The sequence below is a fragment of the Columba livia genome, chromosome 3 (assembly GCF_036013475.1).
Source record: "Columba livia isolate bColLiv1 breed racing homer chromosome 3, bColLiv1.pat.W.v2, whole genome shotgun sequence".
NCBI lineage: Eukaryota > Metazoa > Chordata > Aves > Columbiformes > Columbidae > Columba > Columba livia.
In genome coordinates this window covers 27099622-27117914 of record NC_088604.1, presented here as the reverse complement: position 1 = coordinate 27117914, position 18293 = coordinate 27099622, and the positions used below count along the sequence as shown (strand labels likewise).

At 36.7% G+C, this 18293-nt stretch overlaps 1 protein-coding gene across 3 annotated transcripts in view; it reads right to left on the bottom strand.

Moving 5' to 3' along the window:
- PRIM2 (DNA primase subunit 2) overlaps positions 1–18293 on the bottom strand; it is a 98685-nt gene that overhangs the window by 76897 nt on the left and 3495 nt on the right. For 2 of the 3 annotated variants that reach the window (XM_065056176.1, XM_065056178.1), the window contains exon 5: positions 14927–15047. In XM_065056176.1, the coding sequence (XP_064912248.1) occupies positions 14927–15047 (121 nt within the window). Of the gene's footprint in view, positions 1–2249; positions 2472–14926; positions 15048–18293 lie in introns of those variants that run through there. The other variant, XM_065056179.1, reaches the window with a different exon arrangement.

Here is an 18293-nt window from a genome sequence, read left to right as displayed (position 1 = left end):
TCTCTCGCCTTTTTTTTCAGGAGTAAAAACAATGGTATACTTATTGTTCTCTAAATGTTAGCGCTTTCCCAGTTCTTGAAACAGGTAAGTTTAGCAGCAATGATCTGATTTAACAACTTCCAAGTATCTAAGCCAAAATTTCTAGCTTGAAAAATCATGGACAATGCTATACTTCCTGATATAAAAACTTAAATACTGTATATACATAAATATATGTCATGCTTTTTGACTATCTAATAACATGCCAAATACAGCAGAAAAACCACACTAAAAATTAGCACCTTGTAATGATTTTACTAGTCAATAAATCATTTTAGAGTTTTATACAACAGAAAATAATTAAACACCAAAATTGAAATTTGAAATCAAATTGTTCTGCTTTAACTCATGATTAAGCTCAGGCTTTAAAACCTGAAAAACATAATCAATTTTAAAAAAAAAATCTAAATCATAAATAATCCAGTCTGACAAAACAGATCATACATGCTGATAATCCAGCAATTATACCTAATAACTTACACTACATGAAACAAGAGTCAAATATTTGCACACCACATTCTTGATAAAGTATAACAGAAACAGTCCCTGACTGGAAGGGATTAAATATTCAGGAACACAGAAAACCTTCCCAAAACACAGATGGACACCGATGTGAAAGTATAACACATTGTGTGACATCTATGTGTCCTCTGAAATACAGAGAGGTGATATAAGGCTGTGGTCAGGAGAGCTTCTGGAGACCAGCCAGGACCCAAGCCAAGGCCATCCCATGCAACAGATACCCAGACTCCAAACACAAGATCAAAGAGCCACTCGGTGTCCCTTCACCCTTCCTCTCCACAGAAAGGGATGTGCATAAGCGGTTCAGTTTCTTCTCCGAGTGGGGACTAATATCTAATTTGTTGACTAACACTTCTATGCAGTTAAATGGTCATTTAAACAAAAGTTGTTTTCCTTCTTCTCAGTTGAAAAACTGAAAAAAAAATAAACAAAACGCTTTTCTTGGAAGTCATAGGTAGGACTCTTTAATTTCAAACTTGGAGGAGTAGCTCAGCAAATCCCCTCTATGGAAGTGATTTGGTGGATGCATATGAAATGGCCAAGGCAGCAATGTCTAGAAGGCTTATGGTTACCCTGTCTGCATCTTGATGTAATCTGTAGTACTCTCTCAGGAAAATCAACTTTAAAAAACAATAACAAAGCTGCCGGCAAGGCAGAGGCACGTAACTTTGAAGACAGAAGAAATACACAGTGGCATGATATTTCTGCATGTTAAAATCTAAGGCTTAGGGAAAAAAAGCCTCTAAGGAAAACGTTTTTCTTTAACAAAGCTGTTGTATCAAAAACATTACATGGATTCAAGTAAATGATATGAGAAAACACTTTCTATAAAAGGCACTCATCTTATTCTTGTTATACTTTGAAAGATTCCTGCTTTTCAAATGTGAGACCCTGGAACTATATAAAAATTTCACAGTGCTACCCAAACCCAGCTACTTCTTCCAGATGATGTATTTCTTGTTTAAATAAGTATAAATCTAAGTCAGCAGATGAGCCTGCAAGCTTTCCTTCCACCTTGTACAGACCAAAGTTCTAATTTTAATTCCAGAATAGTCACTTCCATTTTCCAAATTTAACAGTTTTATGCTTTCTCAGTAGAAATTGCTTAAGAGAACCCAGTCCACCATGTCATTCCAAACCCTGTGAAACTACCTTTGAATAAAAACAGTACCACATATTGTACAGCTGTAGTGGTTACAATTGCAGTAGTTCTTCTAGGATATCTCCATTGTTGGGTTTTGTTTGTTGTTGTTTGTTTGTTTTACAGAAAGCCATTAAAACAGTCCAGTGACTGTTTCATAGATAGGTTTTCAATACTGGGGGGAGAATGAGACCTAAAGGCAAGGATTCCTTGCTTATTTGTTTTTTGAAAAACAATTCTGTCATTTTCATCAACAAAACCATTTTGTTCAGTATTATATTTAATTTCCAGGAGTTTTTATCTTTTAATATATACACATAAAATAATTACCCTGACTCTAACTTCACAAGCTGTCTAGATCCTTCTTTATTAGCAATTCCACCATGCAAATCCTGTACAGATATTAAGTGACAGTGATTTTAGATTTTCTCGCATCTCACTAGCAAAAAACTTAACACTCTTGGGGTAAAAGTGATGCTAGTGAAACCTCCAGAAAAACAGGTTAATGTGCCATAAATAACGATTTGGATAAAGACTGCAGACAGTGTTACTGAAAATACAGTTTAATAATAAATTGTATTTTTTAAATAAACACAAATATTATTGCAAAACAATATTTATCATATAAATAAACAATACTTACAAAGCTGTTAAATCATTTACTTTTTACAGCCTCAGGTATCTTATAGGTTAGGCAAACCTTCAGCAGCCCTACAAACACTTCACTCCTTGCCTTTTCACCAAACTCCCATTGCCTTCATGTTTTCAGCTAATGGAGAAAGAGAAAGAAGAAACAAGGATATCCCCAGCCCCTCATGAAAGCTGAGAGACAACTCCAGAATGCATTTAAAAATAAAACTTCCTTCCCTAAAGACTGGAACTTTAAAAATAACCTTACATTGGCGTTAAGGATTTCACTATTTTCACATAAAATCACAGAATAGTTTGTGTTGGCAGGGACCTTCAAAGCTCATCCAGTCCAACTCTCCTGCCATGAGCAGGGACAACTTTACCCAGATCAGGCTGCTCAGAGCCCCGTCCAGCCTGGCCTTGGATGTCTCCAGGGATGGGGCATCTACCACCTCCCTGGGGAACCTGGGCCAGTGCCTCATTGTAAAATCTTTTTTCCCTGTATCTAGTCTGAATCTCCCCTCTTTTAGTTCAAAATCATTACTCCTCGTCCTGTCCAAACAGGCCCCACTAAAAAGCCTGTCCCCATCTTATCAGCCCCTTTTAAGTACTGAAATTGATTGAAGATCTAATGCAATGAAAAAAACTCTTTATAGTCTAAACTCAGACTCCAGCTTTCAGTTAGGTCATGCCTGTACCTCTGTATACAGAGCATCATGAAACACATATCCCAGTTTTTCCTGGTTCATGAAAGCTGTAAAAGACTTTTTTTTTTTTCTTTTAACAAGAACACTACAGGTTGTACATTTAATAATTTCCTCTCTAAAATAGCACCTACAAGAACACATTCTGGCAATCATTAAAAATTAGACAATTAAATACAGCTTTTAGTATTCTAATCAAGATTAGAAAGATAAACAGACTACTTAATTTTTGACAGCACTTGATGTTCACCAGATAAAATACTGTAATACTCAAATGACTTAAAAAAAAAACCCACAACAGAATTCTTCTGAGGGTGTTATCTGGTGCTTATCTGACCCTCCGCACTGAACTTATTCAACTTTTTACTTCACAGAGAACAATTCACTAGTTTTGCCTCATTAGTTTGTTGCCAACAGATGCTGCGTTCAAGGCACAAGCAAAGACCAATAACACCAGGAAAAGGCTCTTCCCTTTCCAGCTTGAAAGAATTTAACACCTCATTGTACATTTTTGAGACTTAGAAAAATGAGAAAAATCAAGACATGAAAAGGGAAGGCATGAGAGGAAAGGAAGGAAGCAAGGATTTGGGGCGAGTTGCATTATTTCTAGTTTTCTTGCTTCCTATGTGCAGTTTACTCATTGATTTTAATCACAGAATTGTCCTGGAAACACAAAGACACATAAATTTAGATTAAAATATGAATAATTTAATATGTAAGGCTTGGTTAAACAAACACTGGCATTGAGGCAGTCCAAAAACTCCAAAATAAATTTGACATCCCTACTCTGTTCTAATGAAGAGATAAAGATGCATGCACACATTATACTACTATACATTCACAGCTACTTAATTTTGTAGTTTCTGTGTCTCCCAGTAAGCAACAAGAACTCAATGCGTGAGTCCTTTCCTTTTCCAAGACTCAGCTTCAGGTATTTACAGACACACATCACTGGTGCCCTTTGAAAGTGAACTTTTTAAAACTTTCTTTTAGTCACTGATCAGCTGGCATTCAAATGGCACAACACACTTCCCAAAAAGAGATAGCATTGGTCTCTCAATACGGTGCTGTATTGCAATTTTAAGTGTCAAAGAGACAAAACAATTGTTTCTTAGTCAATCTTCTCCATCTCCACAAAGCACAGTATAAACTAAGCTAGAACTAGAACCTAGACACCATTAAATTTAAGAACATAAAGTGTATTCAGCTGGTTAATTAATATTAGCTTGATTAGGAAAGAACATAATTCCCAGCTGTACTACCAATTATAGCATGAAGAGCCTCAAAAAAAAAAACAAACACATTCCATGAACCCACAAATCTGATTACAATGTTTCTCAAGAGATATCAACTCCATTTTGGCTAGACACAAACTGAATTAAGAAAAAAAAAAAAAATGTGTATTTCCCATGGTAATACAACTTACTATTTTAGCTCAAGTTCAAGTGGCTGGCATCCCTGAAAATACAATGGGCAGCACTTGGAATTATTATGTATTCTTATCCATCAACTGAAATGTTATTTGGACTTTTTCTCAGGAGCGGGCACAGAAAGGACATTTTATGGATCCTCCTCAACTATGCAGCTAATTCATGGTTGCCATAATCACAGAGTCCAGTTTCCTAGATTCCTGACAAACATTTCCCTTCATCCACGAAAAGGAAAGCTGAACAAAAAAACATACTGCAGATTATTCTAGAAACGTCACCACATACATATTAGAGTTGCACATGACTGAAGAGCTAACCGAACATCCTGATGAGAAATACAGCAACAAGTTTCCTTCCATTTACAAATCACGATGCCAACATCAGACTCAATTTTACAGAAACTTGTTAACAAATGCTTCTCTAGATTCAATCACGGGATTAGCAGGGAAGAGTATTTCAGTGTTTACAGACCATTTTATGAAGTTTACGTCCAAAACAGCAGCTAGTAAATTCTACTTGCAGTGTAATTACATCCTGCACAAACTATCTTGTCAGCTTTTATGCTGCTGTGCTAAGGAACAATATAAACATTCCCAAAGGTACTGCATTCACTGCTATGTGAAAAATAAATTCATTTTGAAAACATTCTTAACCCCAACCAACACAAAAGAACACCTCAAATATCCAAAGAGTTTATTTTCTTCTTGAATAACATATGGATATAATTTAAAAAAAAATACCCTATGATTTCCCAATTTCCTCTTCCCTTATGTCCCAAATGCATGTCTAAAATATTTATAGAAAAAAAGGGGGCATTTGTTGACATCATTCTCCTTGTCTATACTAAGTTTCTTCCAGGAATCCAAAATTCCCAATTGCTAAGAACTGAGGATCTACAAGGATCAGGTTAGGAATTGCTATTCTTTCATAATTTCCAAGCCATTGATGGCAGTCAAGTGTCACCCGGTCAACCCTTCAGTGCTAGAGCACATTATCACCCAAGCAGTGCGGGTTCCCTTCCCTCCTTTTCTGCCATAAGCTGAAGAACATGGTGTAGGAGATACCTGTTCTCCACTGCCTTTCTGGTACAGCTGCCAGTTGTTATTATTTTAGAAATCCAGGGTTACAGCAGAACATCTGCCTCAGGATTCAAACTGTATTCTGAATGTTACCTGGTTGTTTTCAGCTAGATTGCGAGGAAGAACGCTTTTATTCATCATCTCATTTTTACTGCCACCTTTTTAGCACTTTTTATTTCAAAGCACATAACTTTATCAAAGCAGGATGACAATACACTTCAAGCTAGGAAGAACGTGTACGGTAGCCAGTACAGAAGGATTCAACCTCACAGTGGACTCCAAAGGTCCTATTTAACTCAAACAATGAACCGCAGAAAGCTATTCAGTAAGAATCATAGTGCTCTAGTGCACTAAAGGGGGCATAAGTGACTGTACAGTTTGCGGTTTGGTTTGACTTCAATTTCACAAGTCAATGCTAAGCAATAAAAGCTTTCCTCCAAGGGTCCGTTTAGACTTCTGCAGATCATCAGCATCTGCTTGTAATCAAACCGAGATGATTAGCAAATTAAAACCTTTAATTCACATTTTGCATCATCTACAAACTGTTGTTCATGATGTTTATGAAGGTGAAAAGGGACATCCCCAGTAGCTATGTATTCTTCAATCACATTTATTACTTAATTCCACAATTTTATAGAACATCACCAACACCATATGTGCAAGTAAATACATGCAACTAGAATTATTGCAGCAAAATGCTAGCTTTCTGCATGACTAATAATGAAGTCTTGCTTATAGTTCAATCCATTAGAGAAGGGTAAAGACCCCTCCCTATCCATCCTGTCAGTGCATGAAAAGACAGTAAACGCATATTGTCCCTCCTTCCAACCAACATTTCTCCCTCTTAGAACCACAAGATGCATTTATACTCCCCTGTGAATGAAGCTTTATTTAAAAAGTTGATAAGAGAATACTACATTTTAAGCCTAAATGTTTTAGTCAAATATCACCCCAATGTTAGCTCAGTAGAACACTCAAGTTGCTTTGCAGTGAACCCAGATATTTTGGGTTGCGGCCAGTGAATAAGACAGGGTTGCAAAAGGCACTGCTTTGCAAAAGGGCCTGCCAGTTGGTCTACCAATCCTGGGCCTGCAGTACAATGGTCTAAGGAGTACGACCTACCGGTTAAACTCGATTCCCACACTGCTGGTACTTCTGAGGAAAGAGGTCTCCCCAGGGTTTTCTTCCACTAACATAACTACAGTCAACTACAAGAGGTACCTACAAACCTAGATATCAATGGGGTTTTTCTCTTTATGTGGAAAAATAAATATTTTTACAATGGAACAGTCAATTATGTGACAAAGCTGTCACTTGGTTTCACTTAAATCTGTCTTCTGAAACACAAATGATTAAACTGAGAAATTTATAATTTCCTTTGAAATGAAGTTCTTTAGGATGAGAGTAACCTGCTACATTTTTAAAGTGCTAATGGTATAAATGTTTTGCTGTCTTAGTTAACTAATCCTAGCATTCAAAAAAAAAAAACTATTCCTAAGCCTTTCCACATACAATTTATTTCTATTATGACCATAGGCATGGAGCTAAAAAACAGAATATGTATTTTTAGCTTACTTTGGCAATAAGGCACTATCACCCACTTACACATGCATCACTTCCAACCTTTGTTGTCACCTGTAACACAATCATCATTGGTTTTTCAAACAAAGGGACAAACGTAAGATTCAAGTAGCCAGAAACTAAGATAGAATTCAGAACCATTTCATTCGCAAATGCAAACGTCATCCCACTTGGACATAATTACTGCTTTAACTTGGCATAAGTGACCACACAGTAAAATTAGGCTCTAGACAGTTTCCACTTTTAACAGTTTTTCCCCATCCTGTTTGGGAAAGGAAGAAATACTATTTGATGCTTCTGAATTGCAAAGCCATAAATCCAATTAGAAGAACATTTTCGTTTATACACCTGGTAACAAAAAGGGTAATTACAGTCACGGCCTTCAAGCAGTTAGACATGATATTGAGTATTTTCTTTCATCTGTATCTTTCCACAGTAAAGACAAACTAGTTCCATTCTCATTAATCCAAATCTGACTTTAGGACCTTCCATACCCAATAAACGCAGTCATAAAACATTTTTTCAAGAAGCCAAACTACAAATATTTATACAACTGCCCCACTATGGAGATAAATTCTTTTGAAGAAAGCATAATAGTGATATCAGAAAGTGTCTCATAGGAGTGCTCTGATCATAAAAATGGAAATTAAAGAAGTTTAATTTCTACTGCTTACAGCTGCTAAAAAAGTACTTCAACTGGAACATCAAAGAAGAGCTACTCCACTAATGTATTTTGCTCTTTCCTTTTATTTTGCAGTTCTTATTCTTTCCTCACACACACTGGCAGATGCGCTACAGAGCATTAGCTCCCCCAGCTGACTATTCCCATCTGCTGTTCCTTCCTCATTACTATGATCCAAAACTTTTTATTAAAATAATGTGCTTTAGAACAGCATTTAAAAAAATAATATGGTTAATTTCGCAATACTGGTAATTACCCAAAAAGAAGGCATCTAACCTAGAAGTCATAAAAAAAATCTCATAATATTTCTGAAATTTCAAGAGGCTTTTCAGAGCTGAAGAAATTCTAAGATAATTTAAACAGGATCTTTTATGCTCTGTGAAGAGGAAACAGCAACACAGAAAGATGTATTTCAGAAACATAATACACTTTTAAGTTTATTTCTTCTGCACATTGCAGAAAGATAACACAGAACAGAGGCACTGAATGGAATCTAAATTCAATTTTGCTTCACCCTTATACCACAGATAAGGATATGATAATAACTATCAATTTTCATTTCTTGTGGAAGCAACAAAGAGGAAATACGTCTATTTCAAGGAATTAACAGTCTCAAGATGAAGGAAGGGTCAAAGCAAATCGGAAGAGCCAAGATGATGATTAAAAATCACTGAAAAATAAATTTAGGATAAAACTTTACATTCTATTCCACTCCACGTTCCAGTGTATCGAGTTAAATTCCTGGAAAGGTCCAGCAACAAATCAAAGCATCTCACAGCACAGGAAAAACCAGGAGACAAGTAACAGCCCATGTGGATCTGTGAAAAACAAACTGCATGAAGCCCATCTCACTGCCTTGATGACAGTTCAACAGACCTCAGGGACAGGAAAAAAAGCAGGTGTCATATCGCGTCAAAAATCCTTGTAAGTCGCTCATAGGACACTTTCGTGAGCAAACAAGCAAACAGTTCCACTGAGTGTCCTATAACCTGGGTGCAAAGCCAACTAGAAAAGTCATACATGGAAGAAATTAACTCAAAAATAGGAGGAGGCATTAAGCCAAGTTCCACTATGTAATTTTAAAATTAAATGTAATATTTTAGTTACTAGTTTGTACATTAAAATAGGAGCAGATTACATATTTAAATGCTGGGAGACCGCAAGGGTTCTTGAGAAAGGGATCGGACAAGACAATCTGGTCTAAAACCGAAGGCTGTATTTCAGCAGAGACATTGCAAGGTTCTACAATGAAGCCAGTTCCGTCAATTAGAGGAAGAGCTGATTAACCAGGGGTGCTGAGAAAAGGAGTTGTGAGACCTTTCTATCTCCAGCTTGGGAGCTGCTTTATCACATCGCTATGGGAGGCAGAAGGAAATGCAAAGAATACATTAATTTAATCTCCATGTCATCTCAGAATTGGCACTGGTTCAGCTGGAATATTCTGACCAGCTGACACTGCACTTGAAAAAAGACGTTGCCCCATCAAAAAATGGGAAAGAACACCCACAAAAAATGATAAACCACTAAACGCAAAGAAAGGCTAAAAGAAGAAAGAAGAAGAAAGTATAATTAGAACCATCTTGAATGTAGAAGGCATGTACAAAGAGGAAGAAAACAAAAAGCCTACCTTTCTCAATTAGTGGACAGAACAAAAAGAAACGGACTTGCATTACTGGAAGGTAGAGTTTGGTTTGACGGAAAGGAAATAAAGCAGCAGAATGATGACCACCACTGTGAGACATGAATCTGCATGTGCCGAGGACTTTGCAAGCAAAGCTGTGAAGTTTTCATGTACAAGTCAAATGAAACAACTGCCATCTTCAAAGTGCTATTGAAAGTCTTAAACACAAAAAAAGAAGAAATATATAGTGTTTTGAAAATAAGCACAGAACACATCGGTCCACATGAACAAAAGAGAGACCCTTAAACAGCCCCCAGAGAAAGTCTGAGTGGCTAAAGGAAACAAGTTTGGTGGCAAGTTTTCACAAAAAGCAAGTGGAAAGGAATCAGAAGTTCACTGTCTCTTCCAAATCAACACAAGATACATCATAGACCTCCAGAGACCTTCAGCTGCAGATGCTGAAAGGACACACGTGTCCTTTGATGTCTATGAACAAGTGGTTCATCTCAGACAGTCAAAATTGTACAAGGCAAAGCAGACAAGAGCCTGAAAGTCTCCGATTGAGGGATTCAAAGGAGATACCTCTGACAGTGCCAAGTAGTAAATGGTGTTCTGAGGAAAAGTACAGCTTTGCCACACTGAATATAAGCTATGAGAACATCCAAAAGAGAAAGCAGGAAACACAAAGCCAAATTAAAACATATCTGGGGAAAACACTTATAAAGTGTAGATTAAAAATAAGCAAGCCATAGAAACAGGGAACAGATTAATAAGCATTTGTTATTAATTCAAAAAAAAAAAAAAACAACACCAAAAAACATATATCAGAATCTTCTTCTCATTCTGAATACCCCATAATACAGTGTCCTGAAAGGCAACGTAACTCTCCTTTCAGGATAAGGAAACATCAAAAGCGGGAAACTCCCACATCAACATATTCAAAGGCTGACAAACCACATAACACTAAAATAACACAAACATATATAATCAGGTGAAAAAAGAGTGAATCATGGATCCATGTGTAGTGGTTTTATTTTTAAAAAAGTTTTGTTTTGAAGCAAGACTATTAACCATTCTTCCAGGCTCTTGTCCCTTAAGCAGTTGCCCAACATTTGGTGGACACCTGAGAGCAAGCTATCCATGAAGTATTACAGAAAAAGTCAAGACAGACAAGATTACAGACTGAGGTACAGAAATTGAAGTGCCAAACAAGGATAAATATAAGGTTTACTTAACAAGACAACTGCAGAATCACAGAATATAAAGCGTAGAAAGTGTTCCTTTAAGTCCAGTTCTCTAAGCTGAACAACCAGATGCTTTTTGTGAGACAACAGGATTTCAACTAACAAGAAGCAAATGCTATTCAAATTGCCATTTTCCCAGGCAATGGGTAACATCAAGAGAAATACCCCACAGCTGGGTATCAATCAGATGACACTGCTCTAAGAAAACTACATTTTAAATTAGTTAGTAAATACCTATCCTAATATGTTGCCAAATGTTATTTCCTAAAAGTTATTATTGTAAGTGTCACATAATACACACTGCTTAGGCCAAGACTAACCCCTCCCAATTCAAGCCTCATCACCCGCAGGAAAACACATGGAAGGGATTTCTACCAAATACTGTATCATAGAGTAAGTACATGTGTATACAAAATCGTTTCTGTTTGCCCCAAATGTTCTAACTACTGTCAAAAGTAAAGTTCAAAAGTTAAATTTCCCCAATGTCTATTTACTAGGAAGGAAACTATATTGTAAACATCAACTTTGACACCATGGTTCAACCACAACTTATTTCAGAGAAAACAGGCTAAATTCTGAATTCTTCCAGTTCTCAATACAATTATTTTGAGGGGGGAGCTATTCCTGAAAGGTGTAGAAATTACTATTAAAATAGAAATCATCTTCAAAATTGAATCTGTTTTAATTTTTAAAAGGATATCTAAAAAGGATTAAGTGTCTGAACAGCACAGATCTTAAATCATTTATTTCTAATGCGATACCAACAGATTTAAACCTGTTTAGAAAATAAATTTGAAAACAAATTACGGAAATGAACTAGTTAAGACAACTAGTTGCAGATACTATAAAGTACACCAGTGTGTATTAATTTTGTACTATGTGCAGGCAGAACAGCACTTCATTAAAATACCTATTTTTATTTCTCCAAAATAAAGTTGAGGCTTGGTGTTCAAATTAAGAGCCTGACACTCCTGACACTACACAGAATGCTTTAACTCAAAGGAAAAAAGAAAATATTTTCATTACTGTCCCAAACTCTGGTCAAAAATCAAAAGCCAAAGTTAATGTCCAAGATGTTGAATACATCCTCTCAGAAGCTGAGATCACTGAATTTTTCAAACTGGGAAGTAACAATTATAAAATTTCAAATAATCCTCATCAGCCTCTACTCTTGGGCACAACCTCAGTTCTTGCCACCAGTAACCTGATAATCTCTTCTTATCCAACCTAACATATCCATGCTTAAACAAAAGGAAAAGACCACTGCCATTTATGTAACTTTTTTCCCCACCTACTATTTACAGCTAACCAGAAGATTCCCAGTCATCAAAAGCTCCAGCAGGGTCCCAATCTCAATAACAGTCTACAAATATCTACATCAGAGTTTAAATTAAAAGCAATTAAAACAAGAGAAAGTCATACACTCACGAGGCTGTCATTTCGCACCATGGTACACTTAAAATTAACAGCTCACCACTATAAAAACAAAACAAAGGCATGAGAATGAGGTCCATCATTCCTTCTCCCCTACTTTTACTTTTGCCTTCTTTCAACTCTTTTCCATTCTTGACATTTTATTCAATACCAGATACTCTACCTCTTGTCCATGCTGGCATAAATTGGTACAATAATGTAGACACTAATATTTCAGAGTACTATAAAATTTTGAACACCAATGTTCCAGTAGGCTGAACAGTACCAGTCCGGGCATCTTCCACACATGCCGGAAACAGACTGGCCAAAGCTATTTCCTAATAGTGACTAAAATGCAATCTACCTGTTAGTAGTTTAAAAAAGTGCCCCAAATACAAACTCAAAGCAAAATTCCATTTTTTTTTCAGAAAGTCCAGGTTCCAGAGGCTTCTGACAGAAATGCTAAAGTTGGACTAACTTAATCTGGTGATAGCTTTGTAAAAACATTTAAAGGAAGAACCTACCTAAGCTTCAAAATTCCACAATTTATACTAAATGTAAAGAGGTTATTTTCACAAACAGCAGAAATTTTGAGTTATCATAATCCCATGCACATTCAAACACAATTATACTGAAGTCATCATCTTTAATCTTAACACTCTGAACAGTTTGTAGACTTCCTTGTGGAAGTAAAGGGCATCTTTACAATCAGGTTAAACTCCCAAGAGCAAGTATTTACTTATTTTAATAAACCCCTGCCCATGCATTTTGCTTCATCAGCAATACAAATGTCAGTCACAAGACAAAAGTTAAAAGTTGCAACATTCATTTTCATTAAATGTAATTTATATTTTAGCTTCAGAAAGCTATTGCTCTTTGATTAAAATTCTCTTTAATCATGAGATCAGAACTACTCTTATTTCCAACTCTGTGCAGCTGTCATATAAAAAACTTCCAAAGTCTGATATTTTTTCTTCTAGTTGTTAACAACCTTGTTCTTTCCAAAAAGTTGCTAAATAAGATCTTTGCCGCTAAAGTGTTTGAATAAGATCTTAACAGCTGCTTAAGTATTATCCCTGAGTGGGATTGAAGATTTCTTGATTCTCTAAATCAATATTTCTCAATCCATAATTCACAAAATCTCAGGAACTAGCCTGCAAAGCCCCTGCAAAAAAAAAATTAAATGAATACGTCTCACTTTCTCATGCATGTAAGTAAACATGTAAATGAGAGAAGTGATAGTGAATTCTCAGTGTTACATTCACTTTGTTGGTGGTGTAAATGAAGACAACCGTGACAAAACTGTACTAAATGATTCACTTATTCCTCCTCCCATAATAAAGGTTGACCAGTTCTTTTAATAATAATTGATAACCACTTCTTACAGTGGTTCTTAGAATTGTTAACTGGAGACATAACTATGCCAGACTACACCGAGGTCTGAACTTCGGCAGCTCTGGAATGTCTCAGATTACAATTCTGAAGTGCAGAAACTTTATCTAGAAAATGCAAGGCACTTGTCTTCGCTTTAGGGAAACTTAACTAACTTTCCTAGCATATCTTAAGCAATTAAAATCCCATAGTAGAATTTCTATCTGTTTACCAATAGGGAAAATGAGTTGTAATATGAAAATCTAATTCCTTTTCCAGAAGACTTTCCTAACAGGTGGAGCACAAAGTTTGATTTTCATCTTTTTTTATGTACAATAAGGCATGAAAACATTGTAACTTCTAACCGAGATGTATGAGGGGAATAGTTTGCCTTCATTTCCCTTTTAAAGCCTTTTACAATTACAACACTGCAAAAATGAATACTGCTTTTACAGTGGTCCCTACATAGCACCATAGAGTTTGGACCCGTTCCAGATACATATGGAATTCTTTAGTAATTCAAATGTTTTATAAATGTCAGTGAAAGGAAGGATCAGTTTTGCTTAAATTCCTAGCAGAATTGGAAGGGGGTGAAAAAGCAGAAGCAGGAAAGTAGATGTTCAATTAAATGATGCTTTGTTGCCTCAATAGGCGTAAGAAAGAAATACCTTCTTAATCATTTTGACATATTGAAGGCACATTGAATAGTACAGAACGAAGCCATACTCCTAGCTATTTCCAGCAGCCTGCAAACATTAATTTATTCTCACAAGCCTGAATGCTGAAACTGTGACAGGACAATATGAGACTGGGGAATAAGCAATGGAAATACAGCTCCACAAATACACCATTCATTGAACAGTCTGTTGAACCAAAGAATGACATTTCTAACAGTCTCTCAAAGACCCAGGAAAGCCAATGTGTTACTGTTTAGCTAGACAAATTCATTCTCAACACTTCACAAGTCATCTTTCATCATCAACAGGCACTGGTGCCAGATCTTTCAATCCAGCAACATATAATGCACATCAGTCACAAATTTGAGAATATTCAAGTTCTTCTAAGTAAGTACCATTTCAAGAGAAAGTTTTTTCAGTAGAGTGACGATTGTACATGTGTTTTTATTATGTTTACTCTGAGAGCTACAAGAAAAGCTGGAGCTTTCTAACAAAATAGTTCATATTTGCAATGCAAAAATGTTAGTGAAATCATTAATGCGGGAATTGCAACAGACGTTTTCCTTTCATTTCCTTTAATTACCATGGCATGACTATTCTCCAAGTTCAGAAGTTGTGTGTGGTTGTTTTTTAAAGCCACAAATGCCTTTTTTTTAATAAAAAACAAACAAACAAACAAACAAAAAAACAACTAAAACAAAAACAAAACAGGACTAAAACTATCTTAATGAGAATTTTAAAAAATATCAGGTACATGCTATATAACACAAATCCAGAAAGTAACATACTTACAGCTTCAAAAGATAAGTCCACATGTTCCATGAATTTCTGCATTAAACTGTCAGTTAGTTGACTGAAACGATATCGAAAGAGATCCATTTCTTGTTGAAGAAACCAACGCCTGAGCTCCTCACTGGAAATAAATAATAATTTTAAAAAAACATACGCTTGTTTTATGATTATGCATTCTCTCTTTCTTTATAAACTGAATGTCAAATCTAGTGAACACAGCATTAACTGTAGTGCTGCCTTTGGCATGGGACCCATGAACTGAGGAACTTGGAAGAGAAGGTAGGAAACCTTCAGGAAGGAACGCTCAGTCAGAAAAGACTTCTGAAGAGACAATGCACAAAGAGGCAGGACGGCAGATATTTTGGAAGAACAGAGGTAGTAAACCTCAACATTAAAAATTGCTCTGTAGGTACCAAAGTTGTTACTCCCCTTTAAAGGGAACTCACTAAATCTTAAGTAACAATAACCAACTGCAGATAACATTCTCCTCTAGTACATAAAGGACAGCTTTGTTTCTTCAACAAGGCACAATACTACTTCATCATACAATTAATGTCACAATTAACCTGATGAGGCAAACATATTACAAAGCCTACTTCTTTTAATTCTTAATTTTTGGGTTATCTCCAGCTGCAGGAATACACACACATCTCAAGATACTGTAACCACAGTGCTAGCCAAAAAATAACCAGGCAAAAGGAAAACATATGGCAACAAACCTGAGTGAGGAACACAAAAAGAACATTAACACTTGACAAACAATCAAAAGGGGTTTAGCAACTGCAGGTGAGCCAGTAGAAAAATAAACATTAACACAGGGACAGGAGTCATTAGGTGGCATAGAATAAAAACAACATTGAAGCCAGTCTGTAAGAACTCACATCACTCTTTGCATACTGGATTGCTAGCATCCCAGCACTCAGATTCCCAGGTGTTAGCACGTTACTCAAAGCTATAGAAAGCAGGGAATAAGCTTTATAGTGTTGGATTTCAGAAGGCAGAACAGTCAAGAGATGATGACTACATTACGAATTTAACTGACAAGAATTGTAGAGCTGGCCACTTTAGATCATGTAAAAAACATAATAATCCAGTTCATGAGGACTAATAGAGACTAGGAAAAAAAACAAGTTGATGTAAACTCCTACCCCTGGGTGGCACTGTTGGCCAACTAGAAAACTTAGAGCAGTGTTGCAGGAAAACCAGCCTGTAAACACAACTGCCTGGTGGACCACAAGGAACTGAAGCCAAGCTAGTTTGCAATTATGTCTTTTTAAGTACATTTTTCCAAACAATCCTAGCTTTCATCAATTAACCTAATGATTTGTGCCAAGCTTATCTTTCTGACCTAGTATGATAAAAACAGTATATTCTATTTGCCTTCCAATTTTATCTTTTGGGGAACATCCAAGTTCCAGAGCACAGAAAGATCTTGTCCCTGAAATAGCTGCTTTTCAAAAGAGAATGAAGAACGCTGGGTATAGGGTCACTTCACAGTGCTTAAGATGCTATTTTCCATTTTATGAGTAATCACTAAGTCCACCTTTTCAAAAAACAAAAAAAAAAAAGTTACTTTAAGCAGAAACAGATCATCAAGCCACTTTATTGAAACATTGCATCAAACCATCTGTATATAAACAGCAACACAAAACTACATTTGCATGTAGTTTAAGAAGAGTGCCCTGGAGCCCTATCCAAGGTTCTTCCTCCCTGAGAAGGAGTCTTTCCCCCTAAACTACAGAGCCAGGCTCTTTCCTGCTGATTCTGTGGCCCAAAATAGCTTTTATTCATTCCTGCATGGTGGTTCGCCTTAAACAAGTTGCCCACCTCTGTCCTGCCTACAGTCTAATTCTTAAGATTCTCCCTGAAACATGGAGTTTGAAACATGTCTCCCATGTATCTCCTAAGCAAGAACTGCAGTCAGATAAGCTCTCCTACAAAACACAAGGACCTTCTTTTAAAAAGATAGCTTGCAGAGAAAGAGCAGGCAGTCCAATTATCTGCATGTATCATTAATTCCAGAAGATTCCAGTGCCATTATAGAGATGCAGGGCAGGGTGGAAAATATGTCACATCAGTGACAGAGGCAGATGTTGAGCCAAGTCCCTGCTTGGTTATTTCTGAGTGAAGCAGCCTTTCACTCAGCATGCTGCCTACCATCACTCACAGATGCCTTCCTCCCTTCTCAGCACAGACAACAAAGTTCAGTGAATTCCACTCCCGAAACAAATACCTAACCTATAGTTTTTGCTATATGGCTTGTGTGGCCTTCTGTGAATCTGACCCAAACTTATTTTTCCTGAAACCACAGACCAATAAAAATAGATACCTCCTGAATTCCAGATCAGATTTTTGCCACCAGACAATTCCACCTTCCAGAACACAACTTTCTTCATATGTGTCACTACCAACACCCTCAGTATCTCGTCTCCCAAAGAAAAGGAACAGTCCCATCTAAATAGTAACTAAATAATAACCTATTAAATAGTAACCTATGAGGAGAGGCTGAGGGAGCTGGGGTTGTTTAGTCTGGAGAAGAGGAGGCTTAGAGGTGACCTCATCACTCTCTATAACTACCTGAAGGGAAGTTATAGCCAGGTGGGGATTGGTCTCTTCTCCCAGGCAGTTAGCAATAGGACAAGGGGGCATGGGCTTAAACTCTACCAGGGGAAATTTAGGCTGGATATTAGAAAGAAATTCTTTACAGAGAGAGTGGTCAGGCATTGGAATGGCCTGCCCAGGGAGGTAGTGGACTCGCCGTCCCTGGAGGTTTTCAAACTGAGATTGGACATGGCACTTAGTGCCATGATCTAGTAAACGGACTAGAGTTGGACCAAGGGTTGGACTCGATGATCTCTGAGGTCTTTTCCAACCCAGTCGATTCTGTGATTCTGTGATTCTGTAAATGCTCTAAGTTTTACAAGACAGGATAATGGGAAACAAATCGACTATTCCAAATTCCACCAGCTACCTAATAAGAAACATCCAGTTTTCAGGGGCTGTTTAGTCCCCAGCTACTTAAAGATACTGCCTTTCAGAGGGTTTTAGTAGAAACTTACAATATACGTAAAGCAAGATAACTTCTTGTAAAAATCAGCACGACCAGTATGACTAAGGGAGTATATAAAAATACACACAACAAACATAAGCACTAGAAGGAAAACCAATATACTTTTGCTATTCATAGTCACAAATAATACATGTTAAATAGAGAAGGTTAGAAAGAATTCCAGTTGTAATTCCATTATTCAACTTGCTCCCTTCTTTCAGGATTTTAAACTATACTATCAGAGTCACTGCAGCGAAGGCTGCTATTGACCTCCACACCCACAACCTGTTCCTTGCTGTCATGCACCACAGATCTAGC